The following is a 20,686-nucleotide window of genomic DNA, read 5'->3' as shown; positions in this document are numbered from 1 at the left end:
GAAGTCAAACGCATAAGAGTAACCAGTCTAGTGTTCACGAACCGCTATACGCTCGTTAGAAACACTGTAATACATTGTGATAACGGCAGCGGGGCGAGACTCGCTGGGAGATATCTATGATAATTCGCGGTCCTACAGGAGAACAGTTATAATGACGACGGCCGGTCCGTCTAGAATGACAAAATATACAGGGAAAAGAGACTAAGTCAACGATAGTAGTATATGCTTGGTGTCGAGGAGATAGTAATAGGCATTGTCGAATGGCGTAGCTCCGGTGATGCTTGGGGCTTCTCAGAAAACTCGGGCAAATTGGACACTTCGAACTTGTTCCGACACAGCGGGCAAGAGGTGCCTCGTAATCGTTGAGACCTTACAGTGAGCCACTCCTCGAGGCACTCGCGGTGGAAGGAGTGACCACAACACAAGACGAAATCGGGACCTTGTTCTAGACAGATACAACAGGGCTCGAGAGACACGGCTTCGAGTGAGGACTCGCGGCAAGGCCTGCCGTTCTGTCCGAGCAACATATCGATCTTACGGCCGACGCTCATTTCGCTCTTAGTCTCATGACGAACCTTCTCGGAGGGACGAGCTGTTGTTCTGGTGTGGAAGAAAAGCATGACGAGTTGAGTAGTAGTGAGTAATGTGAATGCTACAACAACGGGAATCGATATTGATCGAGGCGTAGCTAGTGAACAACACACATGTTCAATAGTAACGCGGGAGAGAACGAGTATTGTTGGCATCACTGTTCGGATAGCTGTGTCGAATCGTCTTGTAACGATTTTGTGTGGGACGTCCGAGTCTGTTCCGGTCGAGGCTATTCCAAAAGAAAGATGATATGAGGATGATCAAACCAGGGATCCCTATGAGTGAAGTAATTTGTGGAACTCGCGGGGACGAATCGCACAAGATAAAGCTCGCTAATTCATTAATTCGCTAATGCTCAAATTCGATACATTTTTTTATCTTGATACAATATCAGTTAGTCTGATTTCTCATTCACAAGTTATTGTTATCATGCTTTCTTCCAAGCTCACTTTGAACAACATCTCTGAGGAGGAGATCAAGGGCAAGAGAGTCCTCATGCGCGTTGACTTCAACGTCCCCATCAAGGAGGGTCGTGTTGCTGACAAGACCCGTATTGTCAAGACCATCCCAACCATCAAGCGCGTCATGGAAATGGGTGCCCAGAGCATCGTCCTTATGAGTCATTTGGGCAGGCCCCAAGGTCAGAGAAAGGAGGAGTTCTCTCTCGCCCCTGTTGTCCCTGTTCTCGCCGGTCTATTGGAGCACGAGGTTACCTTCGTCCCCGACTGTGTTGGTGATGTCGCTATCAAGGCATGTGCCGCCCCTGCTCAGGGAAGTATCATTCTTCTCGAGAACCTCCGATTCCACATTGAGGAGGAGGGCAAGGGTGTCAATGCTAACGGCGAGAAGGTCAAGGCTGCTGCTGAGGATGTTGCCGCCTTCAGAGCTGATCTCACTAAGCTCGGTGACGTGTTCGTGAACGACGCCTTCGGAACTGCCCATCGGGCTCATTCCTCCATGGTCGGCGTTCAGCTGCCCGTCCGTGTTGCCGGTCTGTTGATGGCCAAGGAGCTCGAGTACTTCGGCAAGGCTCTTGAGAACCCTGCTCGTCCCGTTCTCAGCATTCTCGGTGGTGCCAAGGTCGCTGATAAGATCCAGCTCATCAACAACATGCTCGACAAGGTCGATCTTATGATTATTGGTGGTGGCATGGCCTTCACTTTCGCCAAGACCCTCTACGGTACCAGAATCGGTGGCTCCTTGTACGACGCTGAAGGTGCCAAGATCGTCCCTGAGTTGATGGAGAAGGCCAAGGCTAAGGGTGTTGAGATCCTTCTCCCCACTGATTGGCTCTGTGCTGATGCCTTCTCTAATGATGCTAACACTAAGGTGTGCACTCAAGAGGAAGGTATCGATGATAAGTGGATGGGTCTCGATGTCGGTCCGGAGTCCACCAAGCGCAGCATTGAAATGGTCAAGAAGGCCAAGACCATCGTTTGGAACGGTCCCCAGGGCGTCTTCGAGTTCCCCAAATTCGCCACTGGTTCTCTCGCCGTTTTGGATGCTGTTTGCGAGGCCACCAAGGAGGGTGCAATCTCTATCATCGGAGGTGGTGATACTGCCGCTATGGTTGAGCAGGCCGGCAAGGCTTCTAAGATCTCTCATGTCAGCACTGGCGGCGGAGCCTCTCTTGAGTTGCTCGAGGGTAAGGAGCTTCCTGGTGTTGTTGCTCTTAGCGGTAAGAACTAAGTCTCTATTGTTTACGATATAGCAGCAGCACAGAAGTTGTCGCGGATTGCGACTCTGTTACTTCCACATACAGTTTTTTGGTGAAATGCCGTTCAAAGTGTAATACGTATTGAGTTGTTGGAGTGATTCGGGTAATGTACTCACCAAATATTGGGGCAGCTATGCCACTTGAATGTGTGCCTCAATACAGTCACTTATAGGACAATATGAGGGCTACCTTCGTTAGCCATCCAAAGTAATTCCGATTTCCACGAAATTATTTGTGGTCTAAATGCCATAATTAGACCATCTCTGAGTGGCATAGCTGCCCCACTCCGATGTACTGAGGCATGTCGTTGGGTTGAATAGCTTCGTCGAGATAAATTGATTATCCTGAGGTAAATCTTCGAGTGGCATAACTGCCCCACCGACAGAAATCTATCATACTCGGGCGCACCCACTAGTAAATAGCCTTTCACCCTGAGTCGTAAAGACAGCTAAATTGAGGCACTTTCGGTAACGCAAAATCATCGGGGTGAATAAAAACACTGTCGCATTAGGGCTCCATCGACCCGAAGCCAATAGGAGCCCGTACGAACGGGCAGTAAACTCGATGTGTCTGATGAGTACACGAGTTAAAGCAAAGCTATCACTATATATGCACTGAGCGCGGGGAAAGCAACATCCCGCTTGATCTTTCCGGTAGGCATGCCGCTGAGAGGTACCCATCTCCACCCTAGGAGACGTACTCCGTACTAAAGGAGACGACTGAGCAGTACATGCCTCAATGATGCTCCGGGCAACTGCAAAAAATGCGGGGGAATATCAACCTACTACTTCGACTCCTCGTGGAAACCGACAAGGGTAGGGGATAGAATAGTAATATTGTGTCAGTGAGAATGCAACCATTCCGTTGTTAATCAAACCACAGAGTGATGATGAAGTCAAACGCATAAGAGTAAACTGTCTAGTGTTCACGAATCGCTATACGCTCGTTGGAAACACTGTAATAACGACAGCGAGGCAACTCACTGGGAGATATCTATGATAATTTGCGGTTCTACAGGAGAACAGTTATAAAAACGACGGCCGGTCCGTCTAGAATGACAGAATATACAGGGAAAAGAGACTAAGTCAACGATAGTAGTATATGCTTGGTGTCGAGGAGATAGTAATAGGCATTGTCAAATGGCGTAGCTCCGGTGATGCTTGGGGCTTCTCAGAAAACTCGGGCAAATTGGGCACTTCGAACTTGTTCCGACACAGCGGGCAAGAGGTGCCTCGTAACCGTTGAGACCTTACAGTGAGCCACTCCTCGAGGCATTCGCGGTGGAAGGAGTGACCACAACACAGGACGAAATCGGGACCTTGTTCTAGACAGATACAACAGGGTTCGAGAGACACGGCTTCCAGTGAGGACTCGCGGCAAGGCCTGCCGTTCTGTCCGAGCAACATATCGATCTTACGGCCGACGCTCATTTCGCTCTTAGTCTCATGACGAACCTTCTCGGAGGGACGAGCTGTTGTCCTGGTGTGGAAGAAAAGCATGACAAGTTGAGTAGTAGTGAGTAATGTGAATGCTAAAACAATGGGAATCGATATTGATCGAGGCGTAGCTAGTGAAAAACACACATGTAGAAACGTGGGAGAGAACGAGTATTGTTGGCATCACTGTTCGGATAGATGTGTCGAATCGTCTTGTAAGGACCTTGTGTGGGACGTCCGAGTCCATTCCGGTCGAGGCAATTTCAAACCAAAAATGATATGAGGATGATCAGACCGGGGATCCCTACGAGTGAAATAATTTGTGGAACTCGTGGAGACGAATCGCACAAGATAAAGCTCGCGAATTCACTAGCTCAGATTCGATACATTTTTCTATCTTGATACAATATCAGTCGGTTGAGTGAACGTTCAATCGCCGATGCAAAGCACCTCGCTCATCGCAGTCCCACCCACTTGTCGAACTCGACAATCCCGCCCTTGGGCCATGAAATGATCCGTGATACCGCGAGGTCCCGATGGAGAGTGGAGCCATAATTTCTGCCATCAGCAGACCCACAATCATCCAACTCACCAAGGGACCTGCCTCACCCACTCAAAGAAAGAAAAAAAATACAACGGTCCAAGTGGACTAACAACTATACCGGACTTATGTCGTCTCACAATCGCTACCCTTCTAACCACCGCAACATCAATTAGGGAACAATCGTACATCTCGGGCGCGCGCTCCTAGCTCGGGATTTGCACCTCCTAGCACTTCGTGCCCTCCAAGACATTTGCCGTTTCATCAAACAACAACACATGAGCATGATATCGTATGCTTCCTCCGAGTCATTTATCCCATGAAGTATATCGCTACGCTAACCTTACGAGCTCTCATGCTCTCCTGACAAGAAGGACGATAGATGGTGCTCACTGCGAGTGGATCAATCATACGAGTTCGCCCATTTTGTGTTCCCTCACGCGTCGTCGGGCTACGTGAATCGAATAGGTGCGTGCGTGCAAGGTAAGCCACGTCACCGTTGTGCTCATCGCAAGGAGCTGGTGACCAGTACTGTTGTGCTGAGTGCTTAGAACATGTGTATGACCCGCCCATCAACCTCTCAGATTATGAAACGGGAATAACTGTTCCAATCAGTCATAAAGTTATACTGTTTCAGTATTGTTGTGATTTACCAGATGGTTGGTATCATCATTTCACCCCTGCACTCGTGTTGAGCCCTCACCCTTTAACTTTCTAGGTGAGAGATGGAGAGACCACCTGCGTCGACGGCCTCCCCCACTGGCACATACGGCCAACTGTTCTTATCTCCCCTGAGTCCGATTAGTGGTGGACATCATCAATTCGGTGTTCTCGTACCGTTTCTTTCTACCTTCTGCTTGTGCGCTGACCAGTCTCAGTCGTGTTGGTCCTCTTTTTACAGTGAAGTTACAAAGAGTACTCTACGATTGCTATTATTTTTGCATCAATAGCTGCTACGTCCTTGAGCATTAACCCTTGTCGGTATGAGAACACGCTCATAACATCTACTCCAACTCGACAACGCTCCAACAACAGTAGAAGGCTTAAAAATGCTATAATTCTTAAAATTATGCTCATCGTAGTTTTGCAGATTGAAGTCAATCATTTACCGTACACGTACAAGGTATCGGTAAATTCTATTATTGGCAATCGCGGCTGGAGGTCACCCTAGTATACATATTAGCGTCTTGATTGCTCGATAACGTAACGATCCGACTTGCAGCGACGAAATAAAAATAGAGAAGAATAGGAATCATTGTGAATGCTGTTGGTCTTGACTGGACTCCGCTTGTGAATCTTTCTCAGGGTGTCTATTCTCAAAATGATGGACCTGTTCGAAAGGGAGTGGTATGACAACTTGCCAACCACACAAGCCTACCGTAATTTCAACATCAGCTATCTTATGCGTAGGACCGTCAGCCAGAATTCGCTGAACCGATTCAGAGTCGCCCATAAGAACGAAACCAAGAGAGGCTGGCCGCGATCGGGTTCTCCTGCAAACAACTATTAAAACGAATCTTTCAAAGGCTTACGTCGTATCGTGCGGTCCGGATTGCAATTGCCTTGAATGCGCCACCAGCACCTTACAAACCTAAATTGATAACAATTTCATATCATGCGTCAACCCAACTAAAATGATACTATAACAACCGAACTCAGCAGTGTTGGAGTAGGAATATACGTTCGCATTCCTCAGCTGAGCTCGAGCGTTTCCTCACTAACTATACAAGTTTACAAATGAATTACGGTGAAAATGTAAGAATTCCGAGAATTAACTAACATTTGTGGTTGAGTATGTACATATTTTCCTACGATGGAATTAAGTCTCAGTTGATCTGGATATTACTACCCCACAACCTCGAAGTTACCACAGCATAAAAAGAGTTTAATTCCTAAATATACTAAAACCGATACCATACCGAGCTCATGTAGTTTCACGTGAAGTGGCGCCGCAATACTCTGTGAAAAACCCGACTTTTCCACTACTGTTTTTTCATATCACAGATGAAACTCCAATGATAAAACCAACCCTGAGAACTCTCACCTGTCCATATTCTTCGAAATATTCTCGTAAAAACACCGGCGACTTGAAGCCAAACTTGTGTATGCGTCGTACAATAAATATGCAATTCTCATCCTCCTCATCCAGCTCTTGTAACAGTGTTCTGACCAAACATGTTACGCACTATGAAAGATACCCCAGCTCACCTTAAAGTGTTTCCGCTCTCTTCGTGCCCCTGCTGCTCTTGTTGAATCGTCGTTTGGTGAACATGTTTACGATGGTGATGATGACGGCTCGGTCCTTCTCCACGTTGCTGGTGCTCTGCATTAGCATAGCCAGATTGGAATCGTCTTTCAGGTGGACTCCTATACGTAGACGCTGCCGATCCTAGGCTGTCCCCAGTGCCAGATGGCTCCGGCTTGTTGTGACGGATGTCAGCGTAACATAGATTATCAGGATCAACCTGAAATTAATTTTCCCATACCATAACTTCCACCATTCTTATCACGTTTTCCGCGTCCCTTACGAAATACCCGACCGGTGGTAATATCATATTCCCAGACGGATCTCTTTGAAGGACCATTGGTGCTCCTGACACACGACGAAGTCCCTTCCCACCAAAATTCTACGCATTCACATGCCGTGATATGAAAAACACATTTCACCCTGCAGAAAACAATCGTGTTATCGGGAATGAAAACCTATATACATGGAGTTTTACACCACTTCACGTTAAACCCGCTAAACTCCAATACAACTCGATAGAAACAACCTTCTCCCGTGCGCTATCCATCACGCGATAATACTGTACTATTAGATTTTTAGCTTCATACCATGCCATTTTATGATATAAAACTGATGCATGTGTTGGACCAATAGTGAGAATAGGGAACGGTCCCACTTTAAAAACTTTCCGGTGAAAACCAGTTTCGGAGTTTTAAAAAAAGTTTCCCATATCGAATTTCTAAAATCCAAAATTCTCAAGTGTTTCTCGCGGAAAATTCAGTCCATCTTAGTATTTTCAAGAAGAATTTTCCCGTAAAAAGGTCCTGAACAATATGAAAAAAAGCGCTAGGAATAGCAGGAAAAAGCAAACATGTGTTACAAAATAATGGAGTTCCACCACCCTAGTGATATGAAAAACACTAGTGAAAAATATATTTCACGACTATTGCATATCACCTTTTCACAGAGTTTTACGCCACTTCACGTGAGGCGGGTATAACTCCTCTTTATCAAAGTCTACGTGCTAAAATCACCCATTTTCATCGGTGATTGCATCTGCATGGTAACAATATAAAAATTGAGGAAATTTTAAAAAGTTCCTTTTGGTGGCTATACATTTCTACCCGAATTGGTATGTTAACTCCTGCAGTAGTAAGTCTGCTGAAAAAGCTCAGCTGAAAAAAGCGCGGTAAAATAACTAACCCCATTATCACCCATATTCATCGGTGACTGCGGCATTCCCCTTCCATCAGATGATAATGAGCGTATACTGTTGGTTGGTGATCCTCCTCCTCCACTACGTATCATACCAGGATGATAGGCACCACCATAGTAGGCTGCCGCGGCTGCTACGGGTGATGGGGACGGGTAACGCTATAATGACAACAACAAGAATATGATACTACTATATAACGAGTAGCACTCCAATATGAGTCCATAGACGATAAACATCCCATAGGCCCTCCCCTGTTAGCCTCCAGTTAGACTCGTTTGAAGCCTTGTAAGCCATCATAATACAGCCCCCTGTATTACATATGCCTGCTGTTGTTGCGGGGGTATCGCGCCATATGGTAGCTGGTAAACTGGAGGAGCATACTCCCCCATAGATCCTTGTTGCTGAGGGACCTGAACACATCCATAATAACACGTAGAACATAATATATTTCATAACAGGTTCACAATAAGAAAGCAAGAGTGATGACAGTATGTATATAATCGAGTCGTCGTGTTGTATACCCTACAGATTGTGAAAGAGGTGATGCATAAGGCGCTCCCACTCCAGTGTAGACTGGTGACTGTATCGGCGCCGCATAAGCCTGTGGCTGAGAAGGGACCACAAACAGTTTTTACATACCACTCCTCGGCAAACTTACATAGCCTATAGGAGCGAAGCTTCCTACTGAACGCACCGAGCTGGCGGGTGACTGAAATTAAACTTCACTTACTCCCCCCTATTCCTCTAAACTACCTGTGGGGTCATCTGTGGTGTGCCCGGATGATGATATAAAGTTTGGTAGTATGGTACAGGGGTACCAGGCTGGGACATGGGGGTGCCTGGTTGGGGGGGACATGTTGCGATGCGAACAAGATCCGATGGGAAGCCTTTCTTGTTGTTGTTGTTGTGGATGAGCATATGCGTTGTTGTTACCATACATTGTATTATAGTGGAAGAGCCTTTACGACACTAAAGAGAAACACTTCCCATACCACATATCGACGACCACAGTCACTTGGGTTCAAGTGAATAACTCCATGAAAGTTGATCCCAGAGTAATTTCGATTCGAGTTTAACTCTGAGACATGGAAAGGCTCCCTACCTAAGGCCATTCAGTTTACAGATTCCGAAATCTCATAATCGCTTCTCATACGCATAATACGACGCGAGTCAATGGGCATGGGGCCTGTCACTCCTCGCGGCAGAGTGAAGAATGAAGATTTTCCAGTTATGATCAAGTTATGCTATCCCATAGAGCTCGCTTCCAGTAGGTTGAGCTAGGCTTTTCTCCTAAAATGTCATCGAGTAGTGCGGAACCCCATCGCGCCAGTTGTCTTCCGGAGCTCGATGAGTTACTGGCAAGGCCAGGAAATCGACATTGCGCTGGTAGAAGAGCATTGTGTGTGTCGGGCTTGATGTTTTTGTGAGAGTAGATTGCGGCCGGGACAGCCCCCGCTGGGCAAGCGTCAACTTGGGCGTCTTCCTTTGCCGCGATTGCGGCAGTTTCCATAACCGTCTCGGAGTCAATGTATCCATAGTCCAGAGCCTAGTTTTGGATTCATGGCAGAACACGTACGTAATTGGCGGCCTGAATCTTTCACCGTCGAAGTTTCGCGCGCTTCTCCATCTTATACGACAGAGGCGCGGTAAACGGGGAACTCCGTAACGCCTGATAGATCTGCCTTAATACATTGAGTCGTTGTCAACGACATGGAAGATTCTCTGCTACCTCTAATAGGCTCTGCGAACCGGACCAAGGTGAATGGTTTGTCACAGGCTCGATTGGCGATACATCAAGTGACTGCATCATTCCACATTCAGCTCGAGGTGTGCCTGTGATTTCCGTGTCCCCCATTATAGCAGACCTCTCTTGAGATCCGGCATCGTGAATGAAGAATCCAGCGGATGAATCCAAGCCTATATAGGCAACATTAGGGATGATAAAGAAGGAAATCTACCATTATGCTCCGTGCCATGATCGCCATCCACTCCTGAATAAAGTGATCGCCCGGGTCCCCTCTGCACATGGTCTTACCTTCGAAGCTCTGTTGAAGGATGGCATCATTATGCGCACAAGGTTCCCCGTCTGAAACTGCTTCCGAATCGGACGAATCAGAATCATCATCCGATTCACTGCACCAGCTACTAGCTGAATCGTCCAGCACCGTACGATCATGTACTCTATCGAAACCTGAATTTGTGGTAAAAATGTATGTATCCTCATTTTGTGCATGAGCCGTCCATGATGAACGAAAACTTACTGGCTTCATCTCCACTGGAATCCGGCTCGACAGCTAGAGAATCCTCAGGTAGTAAGCTCTCCGACATGTCATCATAAAAGGGGGCGATTACTCGTGCTCCTGCTGGAAGTTGTCGTTTACGGGGGCCAGCCGTAGCGCGAACCATATCCACGAGGGCGCGACGGCGTCGATTGTAGTCTTTATCCACTTCGAGTGCTGTGCTGGTTGTGAATCTGAGAGCAGAAAAGCGGTAGATACGCTCCACAAAGAGAAGGTCATTCACTTGGGTCGACCAGCGGGAGCAGATCCTAATTGCTGGACTTTCTCCAAGCTTTCTTCTAAGGTGTTCTCGAGTAAGCGAATTCCGACACTATGTCGACAATTGCCGAATCTTGAGTCGAAACACGTACAGGGATAACCGTTCTCTGTACGTGAAACGACCCGGATTTGTTTCATTGCTCTTTTGTAGGACTCCCAGTTTCCCCATACTGCACTATCCTGGGAGCATCTTATCCACTTTTCGTGGAAAGCACTGACGAGCTGATCTAATCGATCTCCTCCTCCTACGAGCTCGATAAGGAAATCACTCGGGATATAATAGTTTTCCCCATCACGATCAGTGAAGATATGTTTAGAGCTTTTAGAGTTTATCCATCTTGACGCAGCGAGCAATTGTGCTCGAGACGGAGCGCCATCGTAAGCGGTGTCATCATCAGTAGAATATGAAAAATCACGGCATGTATCGATGATATCGTGGATCAACTGTGACGGTCGGGTTCCCGCAATTATTTTACCTGAAAAATGGAGACATAAGGTGGATTGCTCCCATGTATACAGAGAAGCAACCGCTGTACTACATACCACGTTTGAGGCCGGAATTTACTCCTTCCAGAGAATTATTATGTTTAGCTAAATCCTTTCGCAAGCCATAGACGGCTTGGCTCCAACACCCTCGCTTTACGAGCCACTGCTTGACGAAGTAGCTCATAAGCGATGGGAATCGCGTACGCCAGTATGATACCATCATCTGGGATGCCACGGCAAACATGTTATGTGTAGGTGCTTGCTGGAGGATTCGCAGATCAGCTCGCAGCTGCGAGCGAAGATCCGTTGCCTCGGAATCGCTTCCCACGGCTGATGCTGTGATGTCCGAACGCGCCCGCTTATCCACAGCTCTCAACATGTGTACAAAGCACACTAGGCGAATAGTTCTCGAGACCTCCGCGGGATCCTCGCTTGGCCATTCCAATGTCGCGCCCATCTTGATGAGTCCTCGTGGTCTAGTTGGGCCATGAGCCTGAGGAAAAAGAATACAGAGAAATGTCCCGAGCTGAATTCTATCTCACTCTTCTCCATCCTCGGGTGATGCTGCTTGCTCCATCGGCTAGCAGAACCCTCGGCTGATGGTGAACACCCAATGACCGGGCTGCGTCTCTTACTGCAATGAAGAGCGACTCGGCCGATGTGCTGTCCTCGCTCAAAACGTAGCCAATACTTAACAGTCCGAACCGGGAAGGTGGACGTAAACATCCACAGACTACCACAACAAGGCCCAGCCAGTTCAGTTTATGTGTATAATCGATAACCATAGTATCTACCATTGTAGTGTTTCCATTTTCTTGGATTAAACGCTTTGTAGAGAAAAATGCCTCGAATCTTGAGGCATTACAGTAGCCTATACAGTACGGTTGGTCCTCGTCAGATGGAATGATACTATTCTGCTTACAGAACTCCTCAATTTCCAATAGAGTGTCGCCAGACTGTACGCGATCTTCGCCCCGCATAGCTTTTTTAACTGTGTATCGTCTTCTAAATATTTGTTGTTTCACAGCCGGTGTAAGCTTCTTGATGAGCTTCAGTTTGATCAGCTTTCTCTCAGTGCGGCAAGCTGGAGTACCATCAAGGACATGATCATCGATTATTCTCTTGCATTCTTGACTAAGGGGTATAGGTCTCCGTGAGAAGGGCTGATTGCCGGTTGCAGTCTCAAGTCTCGTGTGTTCCTCGTGTTCTGAGTATGGGAGTAGGATCTTGTAGATACCACGAGATGACCAGGATATCTGGGCGGTATAACTACACGAAGCGTATCCTCTACGTTCCTTGAAGGCACAGCGATAGTCTCGAGTGACATCGACCGTCTTCTTCCTTACATACGAGTTACGCTTACACATCTTAGAGCCAACGATTTCATTAAGTCTGACCTCAGCATCCGACAACTCATCACATTGAAGAACCTCAACAACCCGATACTTCACCGCAGCAGTACGTCCTTTCTTCTGAATTTGACGGTGCTGAGGATCATCAGCGTCCGTAACCTCCGCCTCCGTGTTTAACAAAGAAGTAGCCAAGGAACTAGCCTCCAAAGCCAAGTTAGCACGAGTGCCGCTACTCGATTCTATACCGAACGCACGTTCGGCCACATCCGCCATAGCTTTCATGAAGACCTTGAATTTCTCACGGTCTTTACCTCCAGACATTACAAGTGCGATGCAAAATAACCTTCATCCTTGTATTCCCCATTGATGCCTTGTGCCAACTCAACAGTCGAAGAAGTAGACAAAGAAACAGATAATCCAAAAACCCACGAAAACTGGCGATAGCTATTCCCCATCTATCCTCGCGGCAGGGACCCTGTGTCTTTCTTGCACGCCCACAGAGATTTGTGGCGAGCAAGAATTTTTTGTTGCGGACAAGAAAGATTTTTGTGCTAAAAATGAGATTTTTTTGTGGCGCGCGCGAAAATTTTCCCTGTCAGCGGGAGTGATATCAGCACGTAATGAAATAACATAAAAACATCATGTGCGCGGATCGAACTGGTGCGGTTCATAAATTCCAGAATTGCAGATCGATGCTACACCACTATGCCATCCATCTTGGCAATCTGGCTTCCTTCACATCCGAGGTATGCTACTAGTCTGACCCTCACTGATCAGAAATCGTCTGCAAATTCTCAACGGTATACTACACAAGGTTGCAGTTAAGGAACCTCATCTCAAAATAGTATCTCCTCCACTACACCAAGAGTAGTTATTGAAACCCTGGGTTAATGTCGGACCTATTACACCAGAAAGGCTCCTTAAGGTGGATCTCAAATCACAGTGAGGGTTCTCATGCTACCTTGCCTTTGATCATAAGCCCTTGCGGCGTTACTTCGACAACCCAGCTCCAGACACACACAATGATTTCGGAGATTAAGAGTGTCTTCAACGGCGAGTACTATGTCTTGTTAATGGAGTTTCATACCAGCCACTGGGTGGTCCTATACAATACTAAACTTGCTTAAAATCCTCTCTCAGTTGAGTACTGTGTACGGCGCCACTGTTCGAAACCTGATGCGGGTTGTGGTGTTTTCCACACCTTTAGGGTTTGTATAGTCAGTCTATGTATTGCAGCACTATACGGGAGCTCTGTGCCTCTTGTCACTGGTTTGTAACGGAGCAGTGTACTCTAGCAGTAAATTGGTTACAGTGGTGGAGGAATATATGTTCACATTCCTCAGCTGAGCTCAGGAGTTTCACCACTAATTATAGAAGTTTACGTACGAATTCAGGTAGGAGTGTACAGAAACCAACGAGAATTTCTCAAAATTTCTTCAGAATTTTCATAGTGTCACCAACACATGTATTTGATTTCCCAGTGATATGTATACAACCACATGCTTCCTATTCTCTCACAAGTTGAGTCGCGTTGTAGTCTTCATGGTTACGTAGTTTTCATCTCTTTGAGATGTTTAACAACGTGCTGAATTACCTCACTAGTAACAAACTAGTAAGTTCCTATCAAGTAGATAAGGACCCGGCCTGCTATGGAAATGAGCTGCGTTGGAAGGTACTAGTTTAAGAGAGATATCGTAAATTTATTAAGAATTTTCCGAGTGGTGACAGTGGGAAACTCCAAGCACTATGTATAGGGTTTCACTCCATAGATTTATATATTATTGCTATTTTCATAGATTTATATATTGCAGTTTCACTCGTTTCACGGGAAGTGACTCAATACCCTGCGGAAAAAGCCAACATTCGCGGTATGTAGTAGTCGTGAAATAAATTTTTCACTAGCGTTTTTCATATCACTAGGGTGGTGAAACTCCATTATTTTTCATCATCGTTTATATATATCATTTCTATTGTCAGTTTGCGGTAAATCGATCTTCTTTGGTTGCACCGGTATTCATGTTTTCAATAGGAAGGAAGTGTCCCTAGTAAAGTTTTAATTTTCAGTTGTATAACGCGAAGCGACCAAAGTCTAGTGTAACAGCACCGATGGGGGGAGGCCCGGCTGGAGATGATACTTGTCTAACAGTGTTCCTATTCGAGAAGAAAACGCTTGATACGAAGCAGTACCCTAAGGATTACAGGAATAGGGTGGGTCGGAGAGATCCCGGGTTCGATCCCTGCACATGTCATCATCAGATATTATCATCGTTAAATAAAGAAGCAACCGTCCTACAGCGACTACGGCATCCAAATATCCTATCTGTGATTGGTAAGAGCTCCTATGATGTTCTAGAGGTGTGGTATGAGCGTAATTTTATCAGATCCACTGAGCGACGATCGTCAGAGTATGGCGTTTGTTACGAGACGTGTTACTCAAACTCTGGGCACCATTTTGGCAACTGATAGGAAACAATTGTCAGTGATAGAGATACAAACAGGTAGTGTCAGCCGGCTAATCACGTGGACGCCAGGACGTACAATGCTGATATCATGTGTTGGAGGAATATATGTTCGCTTTCCTCAGCTCAGCTCGGGAGTTTCCTTGTTAATTATACAAGTTTACATATGAATTCGAGTAGAAGTGTATAGAAACCAACAAGAATTTGCCGAAATTTTTTTCAGAATTTTCATATTATTAACAACACATGTAGTTTTAAATATATGCGCATATATTGTATCGGTCATTCGATCATCAGCAATACCGGGAATATGGTCTCAGGTTTACTGGATGTTGCGTCGGCTCTAGAGTTTCTTCATCATGCTAATACTTGTCACCTTGGTCTGTGCCCTAGTGCGGTAAGTGATGTTTATAATATGATTTAGTTCATGTGAGTGTAATAATTCAGATCTTCATCACTCCAAATGGTCGATGGGTGTTGGGTGGAATGGCGTATAGTCAATCACCAGTAGAGCCGGGTAAGATGGTGCCGTGCCAAGTGAAGTTTAGAGGAATAGGAGGGATGGCTGGTGGAATGGTATTAAACGAGCCTCCCATAAGGTACACCCGGGTTCGATCCCTGGGGGGTGCATTTTTATCCACAGATATGCGGCTCCTGAGATGACCACCGGCTACAGCAGTTCTTGTGGGCAGTGCAGTGACGTGTTTAGTTTCGGCCTCATAGCGTAAGTACATACCACGCTGATTCGAATTCCTGTCGTGTGTGAATTTTTTTTCTTATTTTTTCTGCTTCTTTGTTTTTTCTCTTTTTTCTGTTTTTTTTTCTTATTTTTCTGTTTTTTCTGTTTTTTTCTGTTTTTTTCGAATTTTTTCGTTGCTTGTTGTTCCTTTCTTTGGGAGAGGATAAAGCCTCCGAGCTTATCGTTGGTTGTCCTTTACTCTATCTCTTTCGGACCTGCTCACTAACACATGCATAAACCGATACCCTTTCTTCTCATATTTATATGCACATTATCGAGGTTATATTTTCCTCAGGTACGAGCTCTTTTCTAGGGATCGTCAACCTCTGCTCTCGCGAGTCACTCCTGGGGCTGATCCCACTGTTCACCAAAGGGAAATTCAGTAAGGCTTATTTCACATCACTCTACTATGCAGCTTTTGAGTGTTAGGAGAGCACTGCCGCTGAAGCAAGGAGATAATCAAATTGACAACGCACTGCTTTTCACTGTAGTTTACTGTGATGGGGGGGGGGTGGTTTTCGGTTGAACTAGATGATTAGTGAGGAAATTTAGGAAAATTATTGTTGGTTTCTAAGTTCGAGTAGAAGTAGACAGAAACTTTATGTATGTGAACTTGTGCTCGGGTGAAGAAAGCGAGCATAGATTCTAATAATACTAGGAAGACTCTCCGAATTTGATCTCCTCTGTGTGTGTGTTAGTTACTCCAGTCGATGACGGTGTTGGAGCCAACTAGGAGGTGTACGATGGAAGCATTCCTAAGCTCGGAATATTTCAATGATATTAATATAAAGGTAACCTGGGGAGGATGGCGAGCAGCGAGGGATGAATAGTTGTTGGTGTTGCTATTGCACGAGTTGTTTTTATGCGAAAATGTGCACATGTGTCGCTGCCAATATAAAAATTTTGGGAAAATCATTGGTGGTTTCTGAAAACTCTTGTTTTAACTCGTATGTGAACTGCTATAGCGGAGAAACTCTTGAGCTTTGCAGCTAAGGAAAGCGAACGTATATTTCAAAACTGATGGATAAGCAGACCCTTGTAGTGGTGGTAAATTTGTCGCGAATTTGTGAATTTATTGCAGGCCCTGAGGTTCCTAGAAACGCTTTCGGAGAAGGACGATGCGGCTCGGATAGCATTCTTGAGAGGTAAACATCTGATGGGAGAAATACAGCACTTGGAAGTCACTTACATTTTTCCCCAAAATTTTTTGATAATTTACCAACTTTTTGTGTAAAAATGGAATTTTTGTAACGTTTTTTCCGATTGGTTTTAACGAACTACTGGAAATTTGAATTATCTTCTTAAAAATGTAGCGAAGCGAAGACAACATTGACGTGGATTTGTCGTGGTGGTGCTGGTTTATCGTAATCACTTCGGGGTGCTTCTGGTAGGATGAGTTTGTTGAGTAGTTATGGCTTTTCAGGACTCCCTCGACTGCTGAGCGATAAAACGTGTCCGCTTGTTGCTAGTCCACATCTTGTAAGGGAACGAATATTACCTCCACTTGCAGATGTGAGAATCTTTTGTGCATGCGTGCAACAGCAGCAGTAGTTGTCGTTGTTATATGGTAATTCTCAGCTCGCCCTTTCCTTCTCCGCATTGTGGTCGGCGACATTACCGTGTTTGTTGATGGCGTTGAAATACGAAGGAGTTTGCGACCCGCAGTATTTTCAGGCGAGAATATGGCCTCGAGTGAAGCCACTATTCAGCGCGAAGGAGATATCAGTTGGTGAGTTTAGGAAAAAGGAGTTTTTGTATGTTATTATAGTGCGTGTGAATTTGATATGCAAATGTAGGAAATATGCGTAGACTCTCATAAACTATGTTAACATTGGAGTTTCACCACCCTAGTGATATGAAAAACGTATTTCACGACTACTGCATATCACCGCGAATATCGCATTTTTCACCGAGTTTTACGACGCCACTTCACGTAAAACGGGTCGTGAAACTCCATTGTTGAACATGTGATATGATAAAAGTAACCTCTCGAGGTTGTTATTGCGACATATTGTTCATTATCATTAATTCCTAACACGCAGTTGCATATCAAGTTGGCACGTATCGTATCGTTAGGATTCTGATGCTGCTGGTGTATTAGCATTGTCATTTCAGAATGTGTAACGATTCTAATCCGGAATCTTGATCTGTTTATCAACAACATAACAGCAAATGACGCTAGTGAGGTTCTAGTACCCTTTGTGTTAAGGTGTATCGAGTTGAAGGAGGATACTATCATTCAGGAGGTAACACGTGCTTCTGGTTAGTGGTGTAATGGAGTTTCATTTGCGATGTGGAAAACACTAGTAAAAACTCGTGGAAAACGATTGTGTTATCGGTCGCGGAAATATACACGGAATTAACATGGAGTATTACGCCACTTCATGTCAAATGGTTGAAACTTGTATGAAATGTTATATAATTATATTTTATCGAGAATTGTTTTATATGGATGTGAACAGATATTGAAATAACAATATCATTATAAGAGGTCTTTCTTGCCGACTAGAAAAAGGTCCACCTGCCCGTCCCCCTAATTTTGAATAACTAGAGTTATACGATTAATCATATACCATAAGAACGCCTTTTCTTCGAGTTCTACATGAGTTTGTATCCAATCATTGCATATGTTCAGCAGCGCGGTTTGGTTTCTTGGGATGCTCAGCAAGAGAGCTCATTTGGGAGATGCTGATGAGTTCCTATACCGCTTGGGGGTATATTACGTATTTCATTATGAATCGTTTTAGGTGTTTACTCGTTTGCCTCTACTACAACGACGATTCGAGTATACTACTTTGCAGCACGTCTTGTTGCCGAGAATGTTGAGGATGCTGACTGACGCTAATGAGGGTGTCTCCACCAGAATCCGATGTTTGATCATAAAATGCATTCAAGAAATGCTTCCGGTGAGCTTACTATTTTTCTCACTGTGTGGAAATATGTGCACATGGTCAACTACATATGTTGGAAATATGTGAGAAATTATCGTTGGTTTTTGTGCACTTCGTGTGTTGATTTTTTTAATGTAGTGAGAGAGTTCACGAGCTCAGTTGAGGAAACCAAATATATATTCTCTGGATAGTCAATTCTATATGTTGGTGACTATGTGAAAATTATGAAAATTATTGTTGATTCTTGTACATTTTTTCCTAGGATTTTAGTGAGGAAATTCTCAAGGAAGGCGAACATATATTCCAAAACTTCACTGAGGAGGGACGGTTGTTCTCCTCAGGTTCTGGACAATACGACTGTTGTTGGTGTTCTGTTGAAGGCGCTTACTGAGACTACTGGGACGGATGGTTCTGCGCAAGTGAGTTATGAAGCGTGGGAGAATATACAATCACATGTGTTGGTGATAATATAAAAATTTCCGAATTTGTATGTAAATTCCTAAATTGATGAGGAAATTATTGAGCTCAGCTGAGGGAAGCGAACACTGGAGTTATGGAATCAGTTGATTTTCTTTATCGTATGATTTTTCACATTGCAGATAGTAGCAGCGTTAGGAGACATTTACGAGAAGATAAGTGAAAATTTGGGCGCTAAACTGTCGGCGACTAAGGTAAGTTAACCGGGAAGGATTTATCATTGGAGTTTTACCCTAGTGATGTGAAAAACATTGGCGAAAAAATATATTTCACGACTACCGCGAATAGTGGGGTTTTCACACAGTATTACGCCACTTCACGTAAAACGGGTGAAACTCCAATATATGCATGCAGAAGACCTTCGTTCGCACGAGAGTCTTTGATAATATTTGTACTTTTCGTGAGGGTGTATACTAGGATTAGAATTGTTATGAATTTGTTGTTCTCCTAGGTTTTACCGTGTGCGCTGCCTCTTATGGCGAATGAGAATCTATCGTACGAACAGTGGTCGCGCATAAATACAATTGTTAGTGGTATGGTTGAAAGAGTTGCGAATTGGCGAGAAAAAGAGTAAGGTGGAGGTCCCCGATGAGAATATGCACATAGTGAACTACATGTGTGAAAAATTATGATGAAATTATTGGTGTTTTCCAAACACACATGCTTGAATTCATGTGTAAACTTTCATAGTAAGTGTAGAAACTACTGAGCTGAGCTGAGGAAAGGGAAGGTATATTCCTTCAACACTGTTGGTGATTTCTCTTTGTGCAGTTACCGACACCGAACTGATGCCGGCCGGGAAGCATCTGCTGCGCTTGGCGGCTCCGCTCCGCCTCCTCCTCCACTGTCTAGTCGGAAATCAACTTCATCAGCGGGTTCATCGGGGCCGGTGGACTTCGACACGCTTCTTATGGGGGCTGCTGTGCCCTCGGGGGCATCATTATCATCGCATCGGTGAGTGTGGGGAAATATCTGTGTTGGCGATAATATGAAAATGCTGAGGAAATTTTGATAGTTTTTGTACACTTCTACCTGAATTCATATGGGATTTCCTATAATTAGTGAGGAAATTTCCGAGCTGAGCTGGAGAAAGCAGATATGAGTTCGTCCAACACTGGTCGTGCATCTCGTGATTTATAATATATAAATTTTGGGGATTTTTTCATGTACTTCTTCTTGCCGTGCTGTAGCTAGGTCTCGCTCGTTGCGGAACTAAATTCGAAATTGCAAAATTACGGTTCGAGTAGGAATATTTCTTAGAGTTATGGAATTGATAAACATGTTGAATTTAACTCACTTGAGCCGCTCAAGCTGAGCGTGGGTATCGTATGAATATCATAAAGATTGCGAAGCATATCAGTGACACAACTTGTATATAAAGCTTTGAGACTCGAATTTTCACAGGTATATATATGCGTAGTTTTATCTAGGAGAGCGCTGGAAATTTGTTGTTTAGCGTTAATACAAGATTGAAGTTATCGTTTGAATAACTCAGGCCATCTCGAGCTGCGCCGCCACCACCTGTGCAGCCGATTCGACCAGTTGATGAGTTCCCGTTTGCTCCGATGAAAAATCGGAAAAATGAGAACTTCGCTCCGCCTAGTTCAACGAGCAGTTTTACATCAAGTTCGTCACCAGAGATCCCACAGAACGACTTGTTGGGTGGTGCGACTAAGAATACCAGTGTCGATCTGCTCAGCTCTGGCGCGGATGATTTCTGCTTCGCTCCGCCTAAGCAATCGTCTCAGTTGGCTACAATTGATTTGGCTAATCTCTATAGTCAAAATGCTCCCACGAAAATATCTCAGAATTTCGACACTGGCATGTCTCGGTTTGTATCAGCTAATGGGACGAAGACTGGCGCTGATCCGAAGCGGTTTGGTGTTCGAAATTTGGGTGATGAAGACCCCTTTGCTGGGCTTTTGTGAGAGAGTATTCACACTTCGTATTATTGCTAAGGCTGTGTTATTGACCATCGTAGACTGTCGTATTATCG

At 45.0% G+C, this 20,686-nt stretch overlaps 7 protein-coding genes across 7 annotated transcripts in view; 4 read left to right on the top strand and 3 right to left on the bottom strand.

Annotated features, from left to right (window-relative positions):
• Positions 1-152, top strand: part of Pmar_PMAR015582 (phosphoglycerate kinase, putative) — a gene marked incomplete at both ends in the record, with an annotated part of 533 nt that extends 381 nt beyond the window's left edge. Inside the window, one exon of the mRNA XM_002780034.1 lies at positions 90-152. Coding sequence (XP_002780080.1) covers positions 90-152 — 63 coding nt within the window. The remainder of the gene's footprint in view (positions 1-89) is intronic.
• Positions 153-1,020: 868 nt separating this feature from the next.
• Pmar_PMAR015581 (Phosphoglycerate kinase, putative) lies at positions 1,021-2,280 on the top strand (the record flags this gene model as incomplete). Its single annotated transcript, XM_002780033.1, has 1 exon — positions 1,021-2,280. The coding sequence occupies one exon, from the start codon at positions 1,021-1,023 to the stop codon at positions 2,278-2,280; it is 1,260 nt and encodes a 419-aa protein (XP_002780079.1).
• A 1,281-nt stretch (positions 2,281-3,561) lies between these two features.
• Pmar_PMAR015580 (hypothetical protein) lies at positions 3,562-3,807 on the bottom strand (the record flags this gene model as incomplete). The annotated part of the gene is made up of 1 exon (XM_002780032.1): positions 3,562-3,807. A coding segment is annotated over one exon (246 nt), but the record flags the coding sequence as incomplete, so codon positions are not given.
• Positions 3,808-5,346: 1,539 nt separating this feature from the next.
• Pmar_PMAR015579 (hypothetical protein) lies at positions 5,347-8,559 on the bottom strand (the record flags this gene model as incomplete). The annotated part of the gene is made up of 11 exons (XM_002780031.1): positions 5,347-5,615; positions 5,664-5,778; positions 5,818-5,876; positions 6,330-6,450; positions 6,494-6,750; positions 6,796-6,878; positions 7,727-7,886; positions 8,046-8,138; positions 8,255-8,335; positions 8,387-8,437; positions 8,482-8,559. 11 exons carry the CDS (start codon positions 8,557-8,559, stop codon positions 5,538-5,540), a joined length of 1,176 nt encoding a protein of 391 aa, XP_002780077.1. The 3' UTR covers positions 5,347-5,537.
• Positions 8,560-9,009: 450 nt separating this feature from the next.
• Pmar_PMAR015578 (centaurin alpha, putative) lies at positions 9,010-9,330 on the top strand (the record flags this gene model as incomplete). Its single annotated transcript, XM_002780030.1, has 2 exons — positions 9,010-9,114; positions 9,162-9,330. Coding segments are annotated over 2 exons (274 nt in total), but the record flags the coding sequence as incomplete, so codon positions are not given.
• A 1,918-nt stretch (positions 9,331-11,248) lies between these two features.
• Pmar_PMAR015577 (hypothetical protein) lies at positions 11,249-12,445 on the bottom strand (the record flags this gene model as incomplete). The annotated part of the gene is made up of 2 exons (XM_002780029.1): positions 11,249-11,265; positions 11,695-12,445. 2 exons carry the CDS (start codon positions 12,443-12,445, stop codon positions 11,249-11,251), a joined length of 768 nt encoding a protein of 255 aa, XP_002780075.1.
• A 1,239-nt stretch (positions 12,446-13,684) lies between these two features.
• On the top strand, positions 13,685-20,686 carry Pmar_PMAR015576 (conserved hypothetical protein). The gene is made up of 18 exons (XM_002780028.1): positions 13,685-13,796; positions 14,189-14,332; positions 14,381-14,453; positions 14,506-14,622; positions 14,904-14,980; positions 15,031-15,182; positions 15,227-15,307; positions 15,618-15,704; positions 15,752-15,809; positions 16,021-16,113; positions 16,404-16,467; positions 17,438-17,568; positions 18,070-18,228; positions 18,555-18,632; positions 18,813-18,884; positions 19,142-19,260; positions 19,462-19,644; positions 20,186-20,686. Exons 1-18 carry the CDS (start codon positions 13,695-13,697, stop codon positions 20,616-20,618), a joined length of 2,223 nt encoding a protein of 740 aa, XP_002780074.1. The 5' UTR covers positions 13,685-13,694; the 3' UTR covers positions 20,619-20,686.

This window comes from Perkinsus marinus (assembly GCF_000006405.1).
Source record: "Perkinsus marinus ATCC 50983 genomic scaffold scf_1104296944684, whole genome shotgun sequence".
In the NCBI taxonomy this organism is placed as follows: domain Eukaryota; phylum Perkinsozoa; order Perkinsida; family Perkinsidae; genus Perkinsus; species Perkinsus marinus.
The sequence above is the reverse complement of the archived record's forward strand: the minus strand, read 5'-3'. Positions and strand labels throughout refer to the sequence as shown.